General features: G+C 41.9%; 1 protein-coding gene across 5 annotated transcripts; it reads left to right on the top strand.

Annotated features, from left to right (window-relative positions):
- Positions 1 to 2,190: 2,190 nt before the first annotated feature.
- On the top strand, positions 2,191 to 8,472 carry RPS24 (ribosomal protein S24). Of its 5 annotated transcripts, XM_045842245.1 has the most exons (8): positions 2,191 to 2,308; positions 3,798 to 3,863; positions 4,165 to 4,374; positions 5,440 to 5,550; positions 5,679 to 5,681; positions 6,183 to 6,200; positions 7,982 to 8,003; positions 8,386 to 8,472. In XM_045842245.1, the coding sequence occupies exons 1-6, from the start codon at positions 2,243 to 2,245 to the stop codon at positions 6,186 to 6,188; spliced, it is 462 nt and encodes a 153-aa protein (XP_045698201.1). In that variant the 5' UTR covers positions 2,191 to 2,242; the 3' UTR covers positions 6,189 to 6,200; positions 7,982 to 8,003; positions 8,386 to 8,472. The 5 variants fall into 5 exon arrangements, with proteins under 5 accessions (XP_045698201.1, XP_045698203.1, XP_045698202.1 ...); XM_045842247.1 differs by lacking the exon at positions 5,679 to 5,681; XM_045842246.1 differs by lacking the exon at positions 6,183 to 6,200.
- The last annotated feature ends 15,165 nt before the right edge of the window (positions 8,473 to 23,637 follow it).

Raw genomic sequence — 23,637 nt, 5'->3', positions numbered from 1 at the left:
CCACCGTAAAACGCCCCACGTGGCCGCTTCCGCTTCCGCTACACGCCAGCACGTCAGTCAAGAGAGGCTTTGGACAAGACAATTTTTTAGTTCTATCTATGCTGCCATCTTGCGTGAGTTCTTTGAAACTACAGCAGATTTTGTATTTTCAAAATCCCATTTCAGCCCCATTTCTCCAGATCATCTGACACCTGCAGATAAACTACAACCTATTGCCTTAAGACTTTTTAGACAACCAGAAAGCAAAGATTGCTAAAATGAAAAATAGTCATTATCAACATTAATCCCATTTTAATTAAAGCCTCTAATTGTTTAAAGAGAGTTGGAGGCTAAAATGAATCCTCCCAAAGAACAGAGGGCACCATCTGGACGACCAACAAAAGAAATAAACGGGGCAGAAAACACGGCCATACATGCTCCTCCAGTTCACAAAGTTATTTTGAAAAAGAAAATAATTAAACCCATATTCTTGATTACAAAAACAGAAGCTGAAAATGTCAGTTCAGAGTGAGAAGTGAACCATGATGAGCTAGGGAAACAAGATGAGGGGAGAACAGGAAGGGAAGGTCATTTATGTATTGAAATATATGCTTGCTTACAGTCTGTGACAACCTGTGGAAGGTGATCCTAATGAGACTAGCAAGGAAACCACACCACCATAGAACTCAGCCCTACAAAACCTGAGTTTTCCTTACTATTTGTGAGGAACTCCAAAGAGAACCCAAGAAAGTGGACCAACAACTTTTGAATTTTATAAAGGGATGCCATCTCATTTTCAGATTCAATGAATTCCCACTAATAAAAACAATGCTGTCACACACAAAGAGCAAAGCAAATCAGATTTTCCTAACCTATTTCAGCAGTTAATCACTTATTGTATCTTTGGAGTAATGTTGACAATTCTGTAACAACAAAATTTGATGAATGACTAGAGGTTAAGAGCAAAGGTTCTTGAACTACCATGACTTCAAGTTCTGTGAGTTTGGTAAAGTTATTTAATCTCACTGTGTTTTAGCTACTTACCCATCTATAAAAGGGTTAAGTAAGAGGTACCCTGTTTCTTAGAGTTGGTAAGGTTAAATGGCATAATGAAGGTAAAAATAATTAGAATGTTACAGGCACATAGCAATCACTCAATGAATATTAATTATTCTTACTATTCTGAAGCATATAGGAAAGCTACCCTCAAACTTGCATCCTGGTGTCCTAGTCCACACTGACCTTTGGGAACCTCTTTCCTAACATTCTCTTTGAACATGAACACTCTACTTCTTTATCTTTACGTTTCTTTCACTTTGAACAACTAAATTTCTGGATCGAGCAAGTACTCCTTAAAAGCTCAATTTTTTGTAAGAACTAAGATTTGCACAAAAAGATGAAGAACTATTCATTTTTAGTCTGAAAAATCATCAGAGAATCTCAGAAAATACAAATTAGCAATAAATCAAAACAGTTTGTGCACTTGACATAGCAAAGATTTTCAGTCAGAGTTTCTGAAGTTTCTTTAGTTGTCAAATGAGGAGGCTGATCAGTAGGGACTCCTACTGTGTGTTCCATCTTTACCAATTTCTAACTAGCTGACGTGATTTTTTCTTTTCATTTAATATTTTTAAACTTCATTTTTCAATTACAGTTGGCATTCAATATTTTATATTTGTTTCCGGTGTGCAGCATAGTGGTGAACAGTTATATAATTTATAAAGTGGTCCCACTGATAATTCAAATAACTTCCTGGCACCATACATAGTTATTTCAATATTATTAACTATATTCCCTATGCTGAACTTTACATTCCTGTGACTATTTTGTAACCAATTTGAACTTTCACATTTTTTACCCATCATCCCAACACCCTCCCTTCTGGCAACCATCAGTCGGCTCTCTGTGTCTAAGTCTCTTTCAAATTGATTTGCTTGTTTACTTTGTTCTTTAGATTCCACGTATACGTGAAATCATTGGGTGTTTGTCTATGGTTGGAGTTAAGTTATAATTCACTGTACAGAAACTTTAAGTACGGACAACTTAGATAACGTATTGAACTAAAATTGAACAAGTGCTTACATAACCTAGTCAGCTCCTAACTGTTCCATCTCCGGATTGCCTAGTCCAGAACTCTGGGGCGTGGCCAAAAGTGGGTGAGGCGGGGCTTTAGGCATTTTCAATCCGGCATTGGCGAGGTCTGCCTCGGGGCCTGGCCACGCCCCACACCGGCTGCACTTGGGGTCCTTTCGAATGCGTTGATATGATTGGCCGGATTCAGGTGGTTCTCTTTTCCTCCCTTGCTGCACGAAGATCGGCAGCCATCATGGTGAGTTTCCCAAACCTGTGCAGTCATCCACTGCATATCTGAGCCATCTTTGGTCCCCCGCTTTCACTGTCTGCGCTACTGCCGCCGGAAACCTGGTTGCTTTTCCCTGGCCGCTTCTGACGGAGGCCGGTGGCCGAGGGCCCCCTCCGGCTTGAATCTCCAGGCTGCGCTGCGGACGCGGCATGCCGGTAGTCAGAATTGAGAGCCCCCGGAGAGAGGAAACGACTGCTGAGTTTGTGGGCTTCGTAGAGCTGAGAGGGTTGGGGCGAAAGACATCGCACCTGCAGTCGCAATTTGGGACAGGCAGTTCGCTGGTGATGGCAGCCCTGGAAGTGAAGAGGTTGCTGGCAGACCCCGGGCGAGTTGCGGCGAGTGCAGCCGTTGCCCTGTGTAAGCTAGAATATTGTCAGCTAATTGGACCCTTTTGTTATACCTTGGGGAAACTGATGCCCGAGAAAAAGAACCCATCATCCTTAAGTTGTGACTACCAAGCCCGGTCATTCGAACGTTTCAGCACAAGTTTCTCAGTTCGCTCAGTTGCGGCCCATTTTTTCCTGACTCTACATTTGTAACTATGTACCGTTGAAGTGGACAAACTGTTTGATGTGCTTTTTCAAACAAATTGAAATCTGGCAGTCAGTCCTTGGCATGTGAAGCCTTCCCACCTTTTTGGTAAAATTTCCTTTTAGTGTGAACATTCTAAGTACCGATGTCTCTTGGTAGTTACTGTGGAAAAGAGCTGTTGGGCCATTCAGAAGGCAGTCCATATGGGCTGTAGAGTTGGTCGTTCAGGAAGGGTAGTTTACATGCAGGTCAGTGCAGTGTTTGTGTCAGATTAGTACAGGATTAGTACAGTACTATAAACACGGTATTGTGACTCTTTACAGGCTTGTATTACGCCAGAGAGGCTGTTTTTAACTGGAGGTGACTTTTTGCTCCAAAGGGGACAATGAAAATATGCAAACGCTTGGTTACAACTGGAAAGTGGGGTTGCTTCTGGCATCTAGTGATTTTGGAGGCCAAGGTTGCAACTAAACATCTTAAAAGGCTGGGGACAAGTCTCTGGACCAAAATACCAATAGTACTGAGGTTGACATACCATGCTCCAGGGTGATTCCCATTACAAAGTGAAGTAGTATAAATAGATTCATACAAAGCCGTTGACTGCATTTTTTTGGTACTTAGTTGGTGTGTGTGTGAGGTGTGCCCTGTGAGTTAGGCACTGTAAGCGGGTTAGGAGGAGATGGGAATTTGTGCCTTTTTTCTTTGTATTGAAGTTTTCCTGTTACTAATCCATGTGGCTCTTCAATATTTGAAATGTGGCTCCGGTAGCTGAGGAATTCCATTTTAAGTATTAGTTAATTTTTATTAGTTATCCACATGTGGTTAGTGGCTACTGACTTGGACATTGCAGTTCTAGGACTTGGGAAGTCACAGCAATACCAAGAAAAGGTTGAATAGATTCACTAACTACTATTTATATTTTCAGAATGACACAGTGACTATTCGGACCAGGAAGTTCATGACCAACAGACTACTTCAGCGGAAACAAATGGTAAAGAAGGGACACATCAAAGTTGGCTTACTTGTTCTCTACTTTGTGTGTGTGTTTTCATTGCCTTTTCTTAGAGGGAAGGAGAAAGGGAAACACTGATAGAATTGGCTGCTTTCTCACATATGCCCCAGTGGGGTTCAGCCCCTCACCCTGGGTATGTGCCCTGATCTAGAATCGAACCCACAACTTTTGAGTCTACTGGACAAGGTTCCAGCCGAGGCACACTGGCCCAGGCAATTGTTCTTCATTTTTAAAGATGTGTTTCATATTAACAAATACCAAACTTGATATTTCCTTTTAGGTCATTGATGTCCTTCACCCTGGCAAGGCAACAGTACCCAAGACAGAAATTCGGGAAAAACTAGCCAAAATGTATAAGACCACACCAGATGTCATCTTTGTGTTTGGATTCAGAACCCATTTTGGTGGTGGCAAGACAACTGGCTTTGGCATGATTTATGATTCCTTGGATTATGCAAAGAAAAATGAACCCAAACACAGACTTGCAAGAGTAGGTATCCTTATTTTGTTCAAGAGCTACTGAAGACTTGTTTTTTAAATGGTTTTTGTATGGGGAGGGACCTAAAGAACTGGTAAGGGATTAAAAGAAAAGGTTTTTTGATACAGGAACTAGGAGAGGTGGGGTCTGCAGCTTTTGACCTGGGTCTAGAAGGGCAGACAAAAGGTAGTATTGCAGGAGATTAGAACTGGAAGTAGCGATGAGTTTGGAAAGGTAGGTTGGCACCAAATAAAGTGAGATCCTTGTTACCAAATGTTTTTTGGACTTAACTCCCATAGGTAGTCAGGAACCACAAAGGTTTGTGATAATTTCTTGAATGCCAGGCACTAGAGTAAACTACAATAAACTGCAGTAGTGGGCTTGGCAAGCTTCTGAGTTTACATTCTAGACAGTAAACTAAATTAGCCAATGGATTGTTATTTATATCTGTCACTAGCCCTTTTCCTCCCTGCCATTAGATACATTTTCCTGTAGAAGAGCTGTGAGGGAAATCGCTTTGGTGTGGCAGATAGACACTGCACTCTATAATTGGGTGGTCTGGGAGGTGTTGAGGTGGCATTGAAGCCGAGGTCCTTGCAGAGATGGGGAGGCAGTCTTTAGGCAGCAGGAACAGTGAGTGCAAAAGTGGGCAGAGTGAAGATGAGTAGATGATATCAGTCACCTGTCTATGAAGGGTGGGTAGAGCACCTGGTAAAGACTTCTGTGTCAGCTGAGAGCAGTAAATCTAGAGATGCAGTGTGACCCTTGGTTAAGAAGAGATCATTGGAGAGAAGTCAAAATGTGGTAACCTTGGGAGCTGTAGGTTCAAGGATGGCCAGTAATAGCTCAGTCTCCCAAATTTACCATGCATGGAGTGTTGAATGAACATTTGTTTCTTGTGCTGATGTACACAGTTCCTTAATTTAATGAATGACCCTTTCTGTTCAAGTACTAAATGTATTTTAAAAGTTCCAATATAAGGAGCCGTATTTATTGAGCTCCAGGCTGATCTGTTGCCCTACCACATTAGTAGGTAATGTTTGGCAAGTCACCTGTGTATATTCCTTTTTCCTTCAGCATGGCCTATATGAGAAGAAGAAGACCTCAAGAAAACAGAGAAAGGAACGCAAGAACAGAATGAAGAAAGTCAGGGGGACTGCAAAGGCCAATGTTGGCGCAGGCAAAAAGGTATGGTTCATCAGGGAAATTACAGAAATGTCAACTGCAGGTCTTTATTTTCTAGAAAAGAGGGGTTTTATTTTTTTTTTAATAACCTTTCTTAATGTTTCTTCCCTTGTACTTCTTCTGGATCACAGAAGGTAACGTATTTTGAGAAGCTACATAATGTAGTATCTTAACACCACCTCAGTAGAGTAGCTTCTTCCACAGTAGCTTTGCTACAGCTCACAGATTAGCACAATGTGGGGGCCACATCGGTTCACTGATTGTCTTGGTAGGTGCCTTGCAAGCCCAGTGAGGGTTTTCATTTTACTGCTGATTGGCATAGACTTAACTGTGGGAGCAGATCTGGTTTTCTGAAACTAATTTTAAAATGGACAACTGGTTTAAGAAAGCTGAATCAATGTGGCCCATGTTTTCCTGGCATGCTGGAGAGACAGTTGAAATCTCAATTGTTTACCTCTCCAGTTAGCCAAGACTGAAGTGGTTTTAATGATAAGCAGCTTTTTACCAGCTTTGCCTAGCTAATAGTAAACAGTTGATTTAAGTGTTAGGTTGTTAAATTAACAAATAATCAAGTGTTGTGTGAACTTTTTTTTTTTGCCTTTTTCCTCTACTTTCTTGGATTTCTTGTTCATCAGAAATGAAGTGTCTGGCAGGTACTGAGACTCTGAGCACGGTGTGGGGATGCATCACCTTCACTGAGTTTGCTTTGATGTTTTGCATGTTGGCTTTTGAACGACAGTTTTGTAGTATGATTTATTACAACACCACTGCTATGTTTTAAAATAGCATATTGTGAACAAAGGAGAAACACTTGTAATCACACTTACTTTGGAAACTCAAACATGCATGTTAGATTGTAAATTGACCTAGTGGAGGAAGGTGGATATCCTGCAAAGTAGGCCTTTTAACTTCTACTTGGGAAGCTGTGTCCCAGAAGGTTACATAATCAGGAAATGGCTTTAGTTAACACAGGGCTTTGGAGAGGCCCTCTCACCCATTTAGGAGCAGTCTTTTCTTTGGGGGCTGGAGATTGCTCCACATTCGGGCAGGTCCGGTAATAAACTGGTCCAGGGAATACAGCAAAGCCACTGTCCTGGGATCATCCACTCAGAGCTGCCTTTTACCCTCTCTACCATTCATTTGGTTTTTACTGATCTCTAGTTTTTCATCTGTTTGTCTTTATTGAAAACTTTCCAGTATAATTGTATATTCACATTAAAGCTGTTGTTAAATGTATTTTTTCCCACAAGTATATATAATGTGGGCTGAGCCTGGGCTGGGGATAGTAGGGTTTTGAAACTGGTGGTCACTGACCCTGGCAGGTATTTCCTGCCAGGCTGGGCAGTAAACCTGTTCTGCCTGCCCAGAACTCAAATCACATTGAGTTCTCAGTGCCATGAAATTAATAGTAACAAACTGCCCAAGGAACTGCTTGCTGCTTAAAGACACTCCCTGTTTATGAGGCTTACATCTATTTACAGAAGTTCTGGAGGTTGCAGAAAAGGTTCGGTCAATATGTGCCTTCTGATCTATAGCTGAAGGATATTTAACACATTATTTTCTTCATTCAGCCTGAGTCTCACATGTTACTGCTCAGTAGTGACAGGTACAGAGAGGAGACCTGAGCCATCACTTAATATTTAAACTGGCTCTGGTGCATTTCATTAGCACTGCTCTGAAAAGTCAACTGCAAAGTGAATGCATAGATGAGCTGTATTTTTTTGGCTAAAAAAAGGCAGGCATATTAGTGTTCCTTTCATTTCAGTTTTGTTCACATGTTGGAATTAGTATTTGCTTCTACCTTTTGGGTGCAATAAGAGTTATTTAAAATTAAGGAATAAATAGTTTAATGTTTGAAGAACAGTTAAAGCATTTTTAATTTAGCTAAATTCTCTTTTAATACTAATTTGCACTGCTTTTGTTGGCTGTGAATGGTGGCCTTTAAAGTATTAAACTGAGATGAGTTATCAAAGACTTGTTTGATCATTTAGAGCTCTCATATTGTAGTTAAATTAGACTTTGGCCTGGGATGATGACCAAGTCTGTCAGTGCGCAAGTGTGCCCAGCACAATGTTGCTGGGCAGAGCAGGGGGCCCAAGGCTAGGTATGCTGACTTCATCCAGAAGTAGGCAGGGGCAGCCTGGCTTTCCATTGTCATTATTACTTACCTCCTTTCATAGTGAACTCATTGTGCCAGCCACCTTGTTTGCATAAGAACCATAGTAACCAGGCAAGGTATTCTCAAAATTGGGAGTAATAATATCAATGAGTGTGTCCAAAGAGTGTTGTTTATACAGTTGCAAAGAACAAAATGATCATCTTTAAGGTACCTGATTGCATGCACTTAAATGCAAGTTATTTTGGAGTTTAAAAAGGACTGTTAATGAATGTTTTTTTTCCCTTTTCCCTTCTCCTTTCCCTGCCACTAATTCAGTGAGCTGGAGATTGGTCAACAGGTATAATTCAAGCTTTTCATTTAGATCACTAGACTTGGTTTACTGACACAGTAATTTAAAAGTAAAGCATGTGAAATAGATTAAGAAAGTAGACTTACAAATGCTCTCAGGAGTTGTAGCCTATTAAATGCTCTAATAGTGACATGGTTTGTTTTTAAAATACAGTAATATTTAACTCACTTTTTTGTTTTATTCCTAACTTGAAAGCTTTATTTGTTGATGCTTACATTGTGTTGCAATCATACAAACCTAACATAATTCTAGGTTACTAATATTTGTTCTGCATGGGTGTCGTGAATTTTGGAGTTTGTTAGACTTTGAACTTTAATTTTTAAAGTTCAGTTCCTCAGTTGCTAACTAATTTTTTTTCTTTGATTCACAGAAGGAGTAAAGATTCTTCAGTGACTTTATCTGTGGTGATTGTGCAGATTTTTCATGAGAAGATTAATAAACTAAGAATTTTTATGTGTCTGGTTCTTTGAAATATATTTGAAGTGTACTGGGAATGTAATTAGTGTGCCGTTTTAGCAGGCTTAGTTTGCTGTCCAAGTTCACCTGTTCCATTAAGCATTCACTGAACACTTGGTGTGATGGGGTGGTGTTTATCCGTTCATTTCATGACACAAACATGTCACGTGTAGAGTATGGGCAACACGGGAGCATATGGAGCCAGTCTGGAGTGCTCATGTTAATATTAGCCCTCAGTGTAGTTTGTCTCTGAGAGAGACACTTAAAATTCTATTTTGGTCTTTGTAGAACTCCACTTTGTTCTTGTTACCAAAACATTATTTACTGGCCTCCCCCTCCCCCCAAATCTGTAGGTCACATTTTCACTTGTTCTGAATAGGATCTATCAGAATTGGCATTTGTGTATTGTAGGTTTATGTTTGGGATTTGAAAGAGGCTCTTGTGTAATGAAAATTTGTGTGTTGTGTGTAATTGTTAAATCTGATGATGCATACTTTTTATGAAACATGGAGTGTTACCTAGTGCTGCTTTTCTTTTTCCCCCAGAACACTGATTCTCATGGCTTTTGCAGCCAGTAGGGTTGTCGTCTTGAACTTTGAGTTTTTGGTTAGTTGTGTGGGGTTAGGAGATTTGAGGAGGGGTTGTTTTAGGGTTACTGTGTGGGTTGAGGTGCCTTTTGAGAGGTAGAAAAAGTGGGTGTGAGGGGAGAAAAGGGTTAGTGGCTTAGGGGTTTGGGATGCCATTTTATTTTTTCCTGAAATTAATGTATGATAGGCTTGCACTTTGGGTGGGTCCATTTGGGAGTCAAGTTTACAAATGCTATTGGGAACCATGGTAGAGGATGAAAAGCTCCAGGGAAACCTGAGGAAGCAGTACAGGATTTGAAAAGACCTGGTTGATTGGGTAAAGGGGATCCAGGAAAAAAGGAGGAATTGTGACAGAAGGCATATCAGATGTGCAGGAGTGAATGGGGAGACGCCTTGACAAGATGGAGCTAGACTAGTGGGTAGAGTGTGCATACGTGAGGGTCCTGGTTGGAGGGGCAGGTGTTGGTATAGTTGCTCTGCTTGTGTTGAGACTGCATACCTAGGTTTGTGGGGCCTTTGGCCTGTTGGGTCCCTTGCTAGGACTCAGGAGTTAGATGGTTAGTAGGGAGAAAGGAGGAGTAGGGGCGTTAAGCCTGTAAGCTTCAGTTTGCATCCATATAGGTGAGGAGTAGGGGATTTGAGGTGAGTGGCATATTTAAAGGAACAGTGCATGGAGGATGGGTCATTAATACCTGATGGCAAATGTTGCAGTAAGGGTTGGAGTTAGCTGTGATTGAGCTGGGCTTTGGGAGTGGAGGACTGGTCAGTATGCAGGGGCAAGACTGGGAAGATGTTGGGAGAGGTTATATTTGGGCTGGCTGGATGCAGGGCAGGGGGTGAAGCTGAAAGTAGGGGTGGGAGGGGCGTGGTCCCAGGAGTAGGTGGTTATAAAGGAGCAGGTCTAATGGAAGTGATACATCAAAAACTGAAGGTGTGGGTAGTTTTCACAGTGGGATACCATAAGGACTGATATGACAGCTGCAGGGAGCCTGAATGGAGGTAAAGGTGGTCCTCAAAGTTTTAAGATGTAGTCCAAACTGGCTTTGCTCAGTGGGTTGGGCATCAACCTGCAAAGCTAAATCTGGTTCAGTTCCTAGTCAGGCCCAGTTCCTGGGTTGCAGGCCAGGTCTCTTGGGCTCGTGCAAGGGACAATGGGTGGTTTTCTCCCTTGCCCTCTCTGAAAGTAAATTTTTTCATTTGTTTTTACTATTTTGGTTTTGTTTTATATTAGCCTGTCAGATTTTTAAAATTTTCATTGTTCAAGTACAGTCTTCTGTCTTTTATTCCCATCCCAGCCCACCCCCATGAAAGTAAATCTTTTTAAAAGTCTCAAGATGCAGAGTTTGTGTGGGTGGGTTTTTAAAAATATATTTTATTGATTATGTTTTTACAGTTGTCCCATTTACCTCCTTCACTCCCCTCCACCGTGCCCCCCCCCCCATATTCCCCCCTTTAAGTTCATGTCCATGTGTCATACAAGTTCTTGGCTTCTACATTTCCCATATTATTCTTACCCTCCCCGTCTATTTTCTCTGCTACCTACCATCTCTGCTACTTATATTCTATACTATTCCCCCCCTTCTCCCACTCCCCTGTTGCTAATCCTCCGTGTGATCTGCATTTCTGTGATTCTGTTCCTGTTCTAGTTGTTTGCCTAGTTTTTGTTTTTGTTTTAGGTGTGGTTAATAATTGTGAGTTTGCTGTCATTTTACTGTACATGTTTTCTTTTTTTTAGATAAGTCCCTTTGACATTTCATATAATAAGGGTTTGGTGATGATGAATTCCTTTAACTTGACCTTATCTGGGAAGTACTTTATCTGCCCTTCCATTCTAAATGTGTGGTTGGTTTTGGCAGGGGAGGGGGGAGGCGGTTTGTAGCCTTAGTCTCTGGAGAAGGGAATCGTGATTAATTCTGGTAGGGCCTGTTTTTCTAGGGAGCTGCTTGGGCTGAGATTGTGGAAGTCACAAACTGGCAGTCTTCATCAGTAGGCTTTGTTGGACAGGCAGAGCATTTTGAAACATTTTACATGAAGGTACAGATTTTTAGACTCTTGAAATACCAGAGGATGATGGTAAGGTTTAGAGGTCTGGCTACAAGCATCAGGATAGGTAGGTGTTTGCAGCTAGCCTGTTTGCTCGTCTTGTGTCCCTTCTGCATACTCCTGCGTGCTTATTCCATCTATTCCAGCTGAGTGTGGGTAAGTCACTCGGTCCCCTGCTCAGGTTAACTTCTCTTTAAATTGGGGTTCAAAGGGTATTTTGCTCTGCTTCCCCAACTCAAGGCTGTTTTGATGCTCATGATGCATCTTTGAGAACAGTTTGGAAACTGAACTGCTGGGCAACTGACAGGAAGCAGGGACTTGCAGGAATTATCTGAATTGTGGACAATTGTGCTATTGAACTTCTGGGCTCTTGGAGATTCAGCACTTTGTTGGCCCTGACAGTAATCACACCACACTACTGCTGTCAACGGGCTTTGAAAGAGCCTCCATAAAAATTCAAGTTTGACTTCACTAATCAGAGTCAACAGGGAGAGCACATCCACTCCTACAACTTGGTACTTGTTGGGGGCTGAGCCACTGAGAGGGAGCAAGTATCTGTGGAGAGTGGTGAGAAAAGCTAGAGGTGGTTCTGAAAAGGGCAGCTTTAAACAGCCCAGTGAATAGTGGGTGCTTTACAGCTTGCCTTAAAACTACACTCCTGAATTTTGTAGCTTCGTGTGCCCAGGCAGCTCTTTTCGCTGGCAGTTTGATTATTTCAGGCTCTCCTTGAAAGCAACATCTTAAATACGTCTCCTAATTTGCACAGTAACCCTAAGAGTCAGGTCTTAACTGTACTCATGTTGGAGAGAGCTTAGAACAGTTACATAACTTACCCAACTAAGTGATGGGGCCGAGATTGGAACACAATTTGTAAGGTGAGTGTTATGCATATATTCATGCACTCAGATATTGAGTACCTGTTTTCTGCAGGACATAAAATACATAAGACTCATGAGCTGTGTATGTACTATGTTATCAGCAAGGTGTCTGTTGCCAGGAAATTACTGGACAAGTTATTACATGGCCAGAAGAATCCCTCATTTACCTAGCTGTGTGTGAGTTCCTGCTCTGGGACCTGGATCAAGAAGCAGTCCCTCCCCTTAAAGTTCAGAGTGGGTTTATCAACCAAGTCTCATAGCCTGGCTTCTGCTTACCATGAAGAAACAAAGTGTGTAATTGTGTTAAATTATGTTGTAGGGACCCAGAGGCGAGAGGATCTGTGTAGGAGGGTTGGGTATTGGCTGGCTTTTGAGAGAACGGCTGAGGCAAGACACATGATTGGGTCTGGACACAGGAACGGGGCTCACTTGGGGCCATGAAAGAGGAGAGGAACAGAGGTGGGAAGAGCAGGCAGCTGTGGTAAGGTGTGATACCAATCATTCTATTGGGGGAAGTGGATCAGTTTGGGGAGGGTGCGAGCAGAGTGGGCAAGTAGGGTTGTCTTCATTATCAGTGAGCCGGAAGGTCCCACAGTGATATGGCTTCCAGCAGTTTTGCACAATGCATTTCTGGTAGGAGAAATCCCATTTCGGAAACCAACTTAAAGGTGGTTGCAAGAGTACAGAGGTATCCCAATCGATTCGTTTATGCTGACAAAGCAGAGAGGCTTTCCTGAGTTCTAGAGCTCTGCAGTGTGCGTCTGAGTGAACCAACACTACTTTTCGTTCGACCTTCCACACCCTCTCACCCTTAAACTTATGTGTGCTAGACTTGTGGAAGTGAGCCCCACCCCCTGCCTCCGCCACAGAATAACAAATTGTGGTCTGGTTAGGAGTTCCAGTGAGGTTCTGGTGGGAAATGTGACTCTGGGAACAGGTCAGGGAGGACCTTGTATGCCAGGCTAAGGATTTCTCTTCAATGTTTTGGTTGAATGAATACAGTGGAAAATTAGATGTTCAACAGTGGATTGAGTGTCCTTGACACATGATGAATTTGTCTGCTTGGCAGATACTTAAGCTGTTGGACTGTTCATCATGTATGTAGGAGAGAGGATTTGTGCAGGGCGTTAGGGATTGATGAGCTGGCATTCAAGCAGTTTAGTTTGGGGAAAGACTAGACTGGAATCTGGAGACCTACTTTCTGATCACCCATCTGCCAAGCAGCTGGGCCATGGGATGGCAAGGGACTTCCCTTTTCTGGGCCTCCATTCCCCTGTCCAGATGAGGTATAAGGGCTAGATAAGTGGTTTCCAAGCCTGCCATGTGTTGGCTTGTTCAAAATACAAATGCCCAAGGCTTCTGGTCTCAGTTTCCAGACTTAGTGGCACCCAAGCATCTGAAGTTTTAACAATTTCAGGTGATGCTGCTGGTCAACTAGGTTAGGGAAACTGAATTGAAGAGTCTCTGAAGTCCTTTCTGTCTCTGAGAATTATATGTCTTTGAGTAGGGTACGGTCTCTGTCCTCAAGAAACTGGCATACAAACAGTGATACTATTACTTATGCTAATAAAATAGTTAATGACAGCAGAATAGTTTTCTATTTGCTAGGTACCTAGTAAGCCTGTCAGATGAATTATCTCATTTACTTTTCACAGCTACTCTGAGGGAGGTACTATTATCTCCATTTTATAGATGAAGAGATTGATGCTCAAAGAGTTTAAGAAACTGGGTCAAAATTACACAGGTCTGACATTCTATGACATGTTCCGGGACACTCGTGGAATTTCTCACTAAGGGGCTAGAACTAGTACTGAGCCTTGATGGGTGCCAAGAGATTAGCTAAGGCAGTGGTTCTCCCAAAGTGGTTCTGAACAGACAGTGTCAGCAACTGGAAACTTGTTAGAAATGCAAATTCTCAGGCTTTCCCCCCACCCCAAGAACTACTCAATTAGAAACAGGGTGGGGCCCAGCAGCCTGTGTTTTAAGTCCTTCAGGTGATTCTGATGCAGGCTGAAGTTTGAGCAACTGAGCTAATGGAGGGGGAGACTTTCCAGAGGGGACAGCTGTGGAGCCTAGGAAGGGCAGTACTAAAGACTGCTCCATCACTGACCTGCCTTCCCTTTGGCAGAGTAAAGAGATGTGATGAGCCACGCAGATTCCCACAAGGGGGCACTGTGGGCACAGGCTTGGATCCTGCCTGCTTTGTTGTCACGGTTGCTACCCTTGTGGAAGCGTGAAAAAAGCTCGATGCCACATCAACTGGAGAGGTCACTCTTTCTTCTCAGAGAAGGTCTGATGGGGGTGGTAATCTTGTTTATGGGATTCGGCCCTTGTAGGGAAGCTGAACCTGCAGGGCTTTCTGCTGTTCACACGTGCGTGGCAATGTCTACCCATCCTTGCTGCAATGCCTCTGCAGATCCTGTGCAGACGGCATTCCTCCTGTAGCTCCCCAGCCAAGGGGCCTGTGATTTCTTTGGGAGGAAGAATGCTAGAACCCCAGAGGCCAAATTCTGGTTCAGTGTTCTCCCCACAGCACGATGTCTCTGTCACGTTCTTTGACATTTTGGGTAGGGGGCCAGAGTCCTGGGTACAAGGCCTGCCTGCAAGCCTTACCTGTGCCAAACGGTACTTCGTGATTTCAGGCAAGTCCCCTTTTGTCTCTGGACCTCAGTTTCCTACTCTAAGATAAGGGAGTGGAGCTGAGAAAGTGGCTTTCAACCACCTTATTCGAAGAGCAAGAAATTGAAAGGTAGAAAATCCTGCCCTGGTGAGTTGAGGAGATAGTCTTCTGCTCAAGGAACTTGGACTGCAAGGCAGCTGTAAGCCCTTCCTGCATCACATCCATCTCCTGTATCCCTTTAAGTAAACCTTGGCAGGGACTTGGTGCAAGGCAGTAAGGTGGAACCTATCAAATTGGATTCTTTAAAAAGTCCACATCTTTGTACATCAAGCATTTGCCTCTATAGATTTCTATTCTGCATTGCTTGGAGGAAGGAAAGATTTACACCCTGTTCTCTTCTCAGCTGCAGTATATATTTCTTTCAGAAATACGTTGTTTCAGAGGGAGGGGCTGCGGCAGTGTGGGGGCTTCAGCATTCACCTCATTAATCCAGGGATAGGCTCCCTGCACCTCACAGTGACCACTCGCCCAGCTGAGCTGCTTTGCCTGTGCAGTTAGTCTGTGGAATTATGTTTTCAGAAAGCTGTACATATACACATCACAGAGCCAGAGGGGATTCAAGAGAGGGTCTGGTTCAGTCCTGTGCTGACTCCTGCTGTTGACAATGATACTCAGGGAGTTGGTGAGAATTTGCCCGACCTGTAGGTAAACACTGAGTTGCAACTCTCCTTGGTGGAGGAAATGTGAAACAGGATGCCTGTTTCCTTCAGGCCTCCTCACAGAAGGAAAGAAAATTCTCAGTTGATTTCTCACCTCTGTTTTACACGCAGGTAGCACTCCATTTTTTTTTCTGCTTATGGATGAGACCACTGAGGCACAGAGAGGTTAGGTGACTTTCCTCAAGTCCCTCAGCTTATCGGTGGGGAGAGGACTGAGCTTCAAACCTTTTCACCTTGAGCTGGCTTCCCTCCTGACAGCAGGTGAGCCATTTGCTACTCAGTGCCATTTACTTTAAAAAAAAATGTTCTACCCTTAGGTGTTTTTATTTTTATTTTTATTTCATTGAGATATAATTGACAGATAACAGTATTAATTTAAGGTGTATAATAGCATAAATGGTTTGATATATGTATATATTATAAAATGTTTACCTTTATAAGTCTAGTTAATATCACCTTACATAGATACAATTTTTTTCTTGTGATAACTTTTAAGATCTATTCTAACAACTTTCAAATGTGCAATACAATATTTCTGACTGTCGTCATCATTCTGCACACTACATTCCTAGAACTTCCTTATAACTGTAATTTTGTACCTTTTGACCCCTTGCTTCCATTTTCCCCACCTTCCACCCTTCTTGACCCCCCCGCCCCTGGCCAACACTTCCTTTGGCAACCACAGTCTGTCTTCTATTTCTCTGAGTTATTTATTTTTTTTAAGATTTCCACATGTAGGTGAGATCATGCACTAATGTTTTTCTCTCTGATTTCTTTTGCTTAGCATACTGTCTTCAAGGTTCCTCCATGTCATAAGTGGCAGCATTTTCTTTTTATGGTTCAGTAATATTTGTGTGTGTGTGTGTGTGCTTACATATATTTTCTTTATCCATGTCTCCTTTTGTGGGCACTTAGATTGACTATTGTTGATAATGCTGCAATGAACATGGAGTGTGGATGTCTTTTTGAGTTAGTGACTTCATTTCTCTTCCACATATACCCAGGAGTGGAATTGTTGGTTCACATGGTAGTTTTTAATTTTTGGAAGAACCTCCATACTATATTCCATAGTAGTTGCACTAATACATTCTTACCAGCAATGTACAAGGGTTCCCTTTTGTCCATATCCTTGCCAACACTTGTTATCTCTTGTGTTTTTAATGACGGCCATTCTAACAGGTGTGAAGTGATAGCTCATTGTGGTTTTTATTTGAGTTTCCCTGATGATTAGTGATGCTGAGCACCTTTTCATGTACCTGCTGGCCATCTGTATGTCCTTTGAAAAACTGTTTATTCAGTTCCTCTGCCTGTTTTAAAAAGTTTTAAATTTGTATATTTTTTAAAGATTTTATTTATTTTTTAGAGGGGGAAGGGAGGGAGAAAGAGAGAGCAAAACATCAATGTGCGGTTGCTGGGGGCCGTGGCCTGCAACCCAGGTATGTGGCCTGACTGGGAATTGAACCTGCGACACTTTGGTTCACAGCCCACGCTCAATCCACTGAGCTACACTAGCCAGGGCTAAATTTGTATTTTTTAAATTACAGTCTATATTTAATATTACTTTGCATTAGTTTCAGGTGTACAGCATAGTAGTTAGACAATCATATAATTTACAAAGTTATCCCTCCAGTATTTCCAGTACCTGCCTGGTCCCATCCATAGTTACCACAATATTATAGACATTTTCTCTCTCTGTATTAGCTCCATTTTGTAAGATGGTTGCCAATTACAGTGGCGGCTAACAGGGCTAGGATCAGGCAATAAGGTGCCTAGGATGTGAAATCTAAGGAGGTGTTCACTCAGGGTGGTACAAGTAAAGGTTAGCATTTTCATGACCTCAAGATTTCCTCACTCTACAGTCCTGGCCCTGGGGCTAACTGTGCCCTCCATCATGTTGGTGAGAGAGACTGCCTTCCTGCTTTGTTTTAGTTATAGCAGGCTAAACTGACAAATAGGTCCCACAATGGGATGGGCACAAGCACAATACAAATTTATTTTTAACTATTCTAATCCAAGGCAGAGTAGTCATAGTCAGTAGGAAGCTTTTTTCTAGTTCTTCACAAAGGCCTGACCAGAAGTCCACCCTTGTCACTTCTGTTCCTATTGCATTTGCTGTGGCTTAGTCTCCTGGCACACCTACCTGCAGGGGGGTGGTAGAGGGGGCGGGGAAATAGAGGCTAGCTCTAGCCCAGGCAAAGGTGAGGAACATGGTTTTGAGGGACAACTACCAGGTTTGCCATGGCAGGAAGAAGTAAATGGATACTTCATAGGGACCCTTTGAACAGAAGTCTCAAGCAAAAGGAGGAATTTACTGGAGATGTCAAACAACCAAAATATGAATAGGCAATGCTGGTGGTCTCCCTGAGATTGGGACTAGAAAGTATTCCAGGGTAAATCACCCTTTTCTTCCTCCTCCTCCTCCTTGAGGCTACTCCACATTCTGTTTTCAGGCTGGCTCTTTTTGCTCTTTTATCCATGGCCATTACACCAGGTTTCCCATTACTTCCCACTGTAAGTACCCAACAACATCAATTAGACCCTGCATCCTCTGTCACTTCCCAGGAATGAGATGCTGACTGGACTGGTCGAAGAGAGGGGTCCATTCCTGGTCCTGCCAGCTCATGGGTACCATTTTCCACTAATCTATGGCAGAGGGAGCACTTGCTGAGAAGACAGAGGAGGCTGCTAATATGGCCATGGCAGCTATCCCTCATGTTGCTGACTTCTGCGTCTCTCGGTGACTCCCAGACTTTACCATGTTAACACTTAAAAAAACACAAACACCATACTTTAGAGACTTGTGGCCAAGATGGAGGCATAGATACACTTTGCCTCCTCGTACAACCAAAAGAAGGATAGCTACAAGTTTAAAAACAAACAAAAAAAAAATAACTAGAACTGCCAGAAAACTGACTTGTATGAAAGTCTGACAACCAAGTAGTTAAAGAAAAAGCATTCATCCAGACCAGTAGGAGGGGTGGAGATGGGGAGCCAGGGCAGAGAGGACCAGGGTAGGTGACGTGGTGGCTGGCAGATGGGTTGAGACTGTGGCAGGAGGACTGGGTGGTCCCACATGTCCATGTGGATAAATAAGAAGGAACAACTGAGGACTGAGACAGACCCCACAACCCAGGGTTCCAGTGTGGGGAAATAAAGCCTCAAAACCCCTGACTCTAAAAATCTGTGGGCAGTTGTAGCAGCAGGAGAAACTCCCAGCCTCACAAGAGAGTTCATTGGAGAGACCCACAGGGTCCTAGAAGGTACACAAAAACACCCACTCGGGAATCAGCACCAGAAGGGCCCAATTTGCTTGTGGGTAGTAGGGGGAAGTGACTCAAAGCCAGCAGAAAGCACAGCAAGCAGCATTGTTCCTTCTGGGACCCCTCCCTCATCCCAGCACCACAACACAGCCAAGTTCCCATAAGACTGTCAGCTGACTTCTCAAAAGAGACCTTGCAGGCAACAAGGGGCTGGAAAGAAGTATTCAAAGTCATGAAAGGCAAGGACCTACATCCAAGATGACTGTATACAGCAAAGCTTTCATTTAGAATGGGAGGGCAGATAAAGTGCTTCCCTGATAAGGTCTAGTTAAAGGTATTCATCATCACCCAGCCCTTATTATATGAAATGTTAAAGGGATTTATCTAAGAAAAAGATCAAAATTATGAACAGTAAAATGACCACAAATTCACAACTATCAGCAACTGAACCTAAAAAAAACTGAGCAAGTAGCTAGAACAGGAACAGAATCACAGAAATGGAGATCACATGGAGGGATATAGCAGGGAGGAAGAGTGGGGAGAATGTAGGAAAAGGTACAGGGGATAAGAAGCATAAATAGTAGGTACAAAACAGACGGGGTGGGGGGCTAAGAATAGTATAGGAAATGGAAAAGCCAAAGAAGTTATATGTATGACCCATGGACATGAACTAAGGTGGGGGAATGCTGGTTGGAGGGGTGGTGCAGAGCAGAGGGGAAGGAAGGGGAGAAAAAAATGGGACAACTCTAATAGCATAATCAATAAAATAGATTTAAAAACACATTTAAAAACTTTATTTAAAAATAGCTTTATTAAGATATAATTCACAAATATTCATTCTTTTAAAGTTTGCATTGCAGTGTGCTTTAGTGTATTTGAAGGGTGTGCAACCATCACCACCACCTAATTCTGAACATTTTTTCACGCCAAAAGAAACCCATTTAGCAGTCACTCCACATTTCCTCCAGCTTCTACCCCCTAAACTGGGATGCCACTCATGTACTTTCTGTCCCTATACATTTGCCTATTCTAGACAAATCCACTTTGTATAAATGGAATTACATAATATATAGTTTTTGTGACTGGATCCTTTCACTTAACATAGTTTTCAAGTTGCATTCATATTGTAGAGTGTATCAGTACTTGATAGCTTTTTAAAATGCAGCTTTATTGAGATACAGTTCACATACCATAATATTCACCCTATGATATATACAACTCAGTTGTTTTTAGTATATTCACAGAGTTGTACACCACTCACCACTATCTACTTTAAGAACATTTTCATCACTCCAAAAAAGGAACCTTTTACCTATTGGCAGTTTCTCCCCATTCTCTCTCCTCCCAACCCCTGACAACCATTAATCTGCTTTAAAGTCTATATGGATTAGCTTTTTCCAGACATTTTATATAAATGGAATCATACCATGTGTATGATTTTGTGCCTGGCTTCTTTTACTTAGCATAACAATGTTTTCTAGATTCATCCATGTTGTGGTAGACTATAGTCCTTCATTTTTTTGATTGTCAAATAATATTCAATTGTGTGGATATACCATATTTATCCATTCATTAATTGATGAACATTTTGGGTAATAAAAAAATTCTTGGGAGTGTTTGAAATCCTGCTTTCAAGCATATGTCATCAGTTTGGTTGAAACTCTTGTAAAACTTCTTAAAAAAATTTGCTGCTATGTGTTATTTACAATTGTCAAGATATGGAAGCAACTCAAGTGCCCATCAGTATAGTGAAAAAAAAGAAAAGAGCTGGGGCACATATATATAATGGACTATTACTTAGCCATAAAGAAGAATGAAATCTTACCCTTTGTGACAGCCTGGATAGATCTAGAGGATAGGTATTGTGCTAAGTGAAACCAGTCAGAGAAAGACAAATATCATGTGATTTCACTTATAGGTGGAATCTAAAGAATAATATAAATGAACAAATGAAACAGAAACAGACTCATAGATACAGAGAATAGACTGATGGTTGCCAGAGGGGAGGGGAGTTGTGGGACTGGGTGAAAAAGGCGGAGGGATTGAGAAATTCAGATTGGTAGTTACAGAATAGTCATGGGGATTGAAGTACAACACAGGGAATACAGTCAATAATATTGTAATAACTATGCATGATGCCAGGTGGATACTGGAAATATTGTGGGAACGCTTTGTAAAATATGATTGTCTAGCCACTATACCATATGCCTGAAACTAATACAAAATAATATTGAATATAAAACCAAAACCAAAAACCTTATAGACAACAACAACAAAGTAATTCTGCTGCTATTAAAATGTGTGGGCAAGTTTTTGTGTAGACACATGTTTTCATTTCTCTTGAGTATATACCTAGGAGTGGAATTACTGGGTCATAATGATTACTTTATATTTAACATTTTGAGGTACTGCCAAACCATTTTCCACAGAGGCTGCACCATTCTATGTTTCTATCAGCAATGTATGAGGGTTCCAGTTTCTCCACATCCTTGTCAACACTCGTTATTATCTGCACTTTGATTTTAGCCATCCAAGTGAGTATAAAGTGGTATCTTATTATGGTTTTGATTTGTATCTTGTAATAACTAATGGTGTTGAATATCTTTTCATATGCTTATTGGCTGTTTATGTCTTCTTTAGAAAAATGTCTATTTAAGACTTTTGTTCTTTTAAAATTGGGTCATTTGTCTTTGTATTGAGTTGTAAGTATTCTTCATATATTTTAAAGATTAGTCTCTTGGAAGATATCTGGTTTGCAAATGTTTTTTCTTCCATTCTGCCTTTTCCCTTTCTTGATGGTGTTCTTTAAAATTTTGACAAATTCCCTTTCTTGATGGTGTTCTTTAAAATTTTGACAAATTCCACATTATCTTTCTTTTGTTACTTATGCTTTTGATGTTTTATCTAAGAAATCATGCCTAATTCAAAGTCACAAAGATAGCTATGTTTTATATTATGAGTTTTATAGTTTTAGCTCTTACATTTTAGTCTGTGATTCATTTTGAGTTAATTTATGTATGGTGTGAGAAAGACACCTGACTTCATTCTTTTGTGTGTGACTATTCACTTGTCCTAGCACTACTTGCTGAAAAGACTGTTCTCCCCCACTGAATTGTATTGGCACCCTTGTGGAAGATGGGTGGACTATGTTGCCACTTCTTGGGTTTCCTGTCCTTGGAAATTGCTGTCAGGGATCCCATGAGACTTTGACTATAACAATAATACTTTCCTTTTATTAAGCACCTACTATTCTTATGCTAGGCACAGTATATATATGAGATCTGTCTGGAAAAAGTCCAGCCATTGTTAATAGAACAAGAATGGTTTGCATGACATTGAAATAACCTTGAAGCCAAGGAGAGTGGACTGGAATGTACATGTGTGAACAATGACCACTTCACTGTACTAGTCAGTGGGGGTGGTGGATACCGTTGAGTGAGGGTGTGTCTTGTGTGGCCATTGCTTTCAAAATGACTGAATGAGTAGAGCAAGGAATCTGCATCAAATTTCGCATTAAGTTTGAACATTCCTCTGCAGAAACTATTGGGATGATTCAGAAGGCCACAGCTATGGGCAACTGGTGATTGGCAGCTTTATCATGACAACATGCCCACTCATGCAATACATCTTATGCAGAACTTTTGGCAGAACATCAAATCACCCAGATGTCTTAGCCTCCCTACAGCCCAGGTTTGGCACCCTGTGACTTCTGACTTTTCCTAAAACTAAAATCATTTTTGAAAGGGAAGAGATTTTAGGCTATCAGTGAAATTCTGGAAAATATGACGGTCAGCTGATGGTGATTGGGAGAACTGCGTGAGGTTCTAAGGTGCCTGCTTTGAAGGGGACTGAGGCATCATTGTCCTGTGTACAGTGTTTCTTGTATTTTGTATCTTCTTCAGTAAATATCTCTATTTTTCACAGTATGTGGCTGGATACCTTCTGGACAGAATTTGTATTTTCTTTTGTCCTCACAAAAGTTTTGCAAGGTTTATTGTCAATAGGTATATATTTTTAAACTTATTATTTTTTTTAGAGGGAAAGGAAGGGAGGGAGGAAGAGAGGGAGAGAAACATCCATATGAGAGAGAAACATTGATGGGTTGCCTCTCATATGCATCCTGACTGGGACCAAACCCACAACTTAGTCATGTGCCCTGACTAGGAATCAAACTGGTGACCTTTTGCTTTGTGGAATGATGCCCAACCAACTGAGCCACACCTGTCAGGGCTGGCAACAAGTATTTTTGTTCTCAGCTCAGAGATATGCAAATTGAAAGTCAGGATTTTAGCCATTTGCTGAGGGTTGTGCAGTAAGGCACAGCTGGGTCTTGAACTTCAGTCGGTGTGGCTCCAGGGTCTGGGCTTGTCCTTTTGCCGTGGTTCTCTGATCCCAGGGGGTTCTACCACCTTGGGCATGCTTTCTGGAGCTCTTTGGTGTCATGACTAGCCAGAATCATGTGTAGCAGAGGTTATGGTCTGAAACACAAATGTAAATTATATGATTTCACAGTGTGATTTGGACGTTAAAAAAAAAACAAAACAAAAACCTCCAACAAATTGTTGCCTCTAGCTGCCTTCATAGGAAGTGGGCACCTGGAATGAAGGAATGCTGGGTCTTGTTCTGCCCTGTCCTGTCGAACCACTGCTGAAGGTTATTATTTTTGGAGCCCATTCAGAAAAGAGCATCAGGATGGTGGTCTGCCTTCAGATGGTGGCTCGTGAGGCCTGTTTGAAAGGCCTGGAGGTATTTAGCTGGCAATGAAACATAAAAAGGGGCTGTTGGTTAAGGGTTACATGGGAAAAGGGTAAGGTTTGTCCTAGAGCATGGAAAGTTTGGTGAAATGGTTTAGTTGGACAGGAGTACGTTTTAAAAAGTTCAGAGCTAATGGAAGAAGGCAGGTTCTACTTTGGGGAATATTGAGGTTCCTGTTGCTGGTGGTGTACAAGCAGAGCCTAGCTGCTTCCTTTGTGGGATTGCTGGAGAAGATCTTGGGCCTTCTGTGAAGTGTAGGCCTGGGGTATTTTTTATGGTTTCCTTTGACCCCCAAAGCCTGAAT

This window comes from Phyllostomus hastatus, unplaced genomic scaffold, assembly GCF_019186645.2.
Source record: "Phyllostomus hastatus isolate PE091 unplaced genomic scaffold, TTU_PhHast_1.1 phas_contig_38, whole genome shotgun sequence".
NCBI lineage: Eukaryota > Metazoa > Chordata > Mammalia > Chiroptera > Phyllostomidae > Phyllostomus > Phyllostomus hastatus.
Note: the sequence above shows the minus strand (reverse complement) of the source record. Positions and strands in the feature narration are given on the sequence as shown.

Coding starts and splice junctions, on each gene's coding strand:
- RPS24 (XM_045842244.1), top strand. CDS start 2,243: ATGATTGGCCGGATTCAGGTGGTTCTCTTTTCCTCCCTTGCTGCACGA. Junction 2,309..3,797: donor GAAGATCGGCAGCCATCATG/GTGAGTTTCCCA, acceptor TTATATTTTCAG/AATGACACAGTGACTATTCG. Junction 3,864..4,164: donor TACTTCAGCGGAAACAAATG/GTAAAGAAGGGA, acceptor ATTTCCTTTTAG/GTCATTGATGTCCTTCACCC.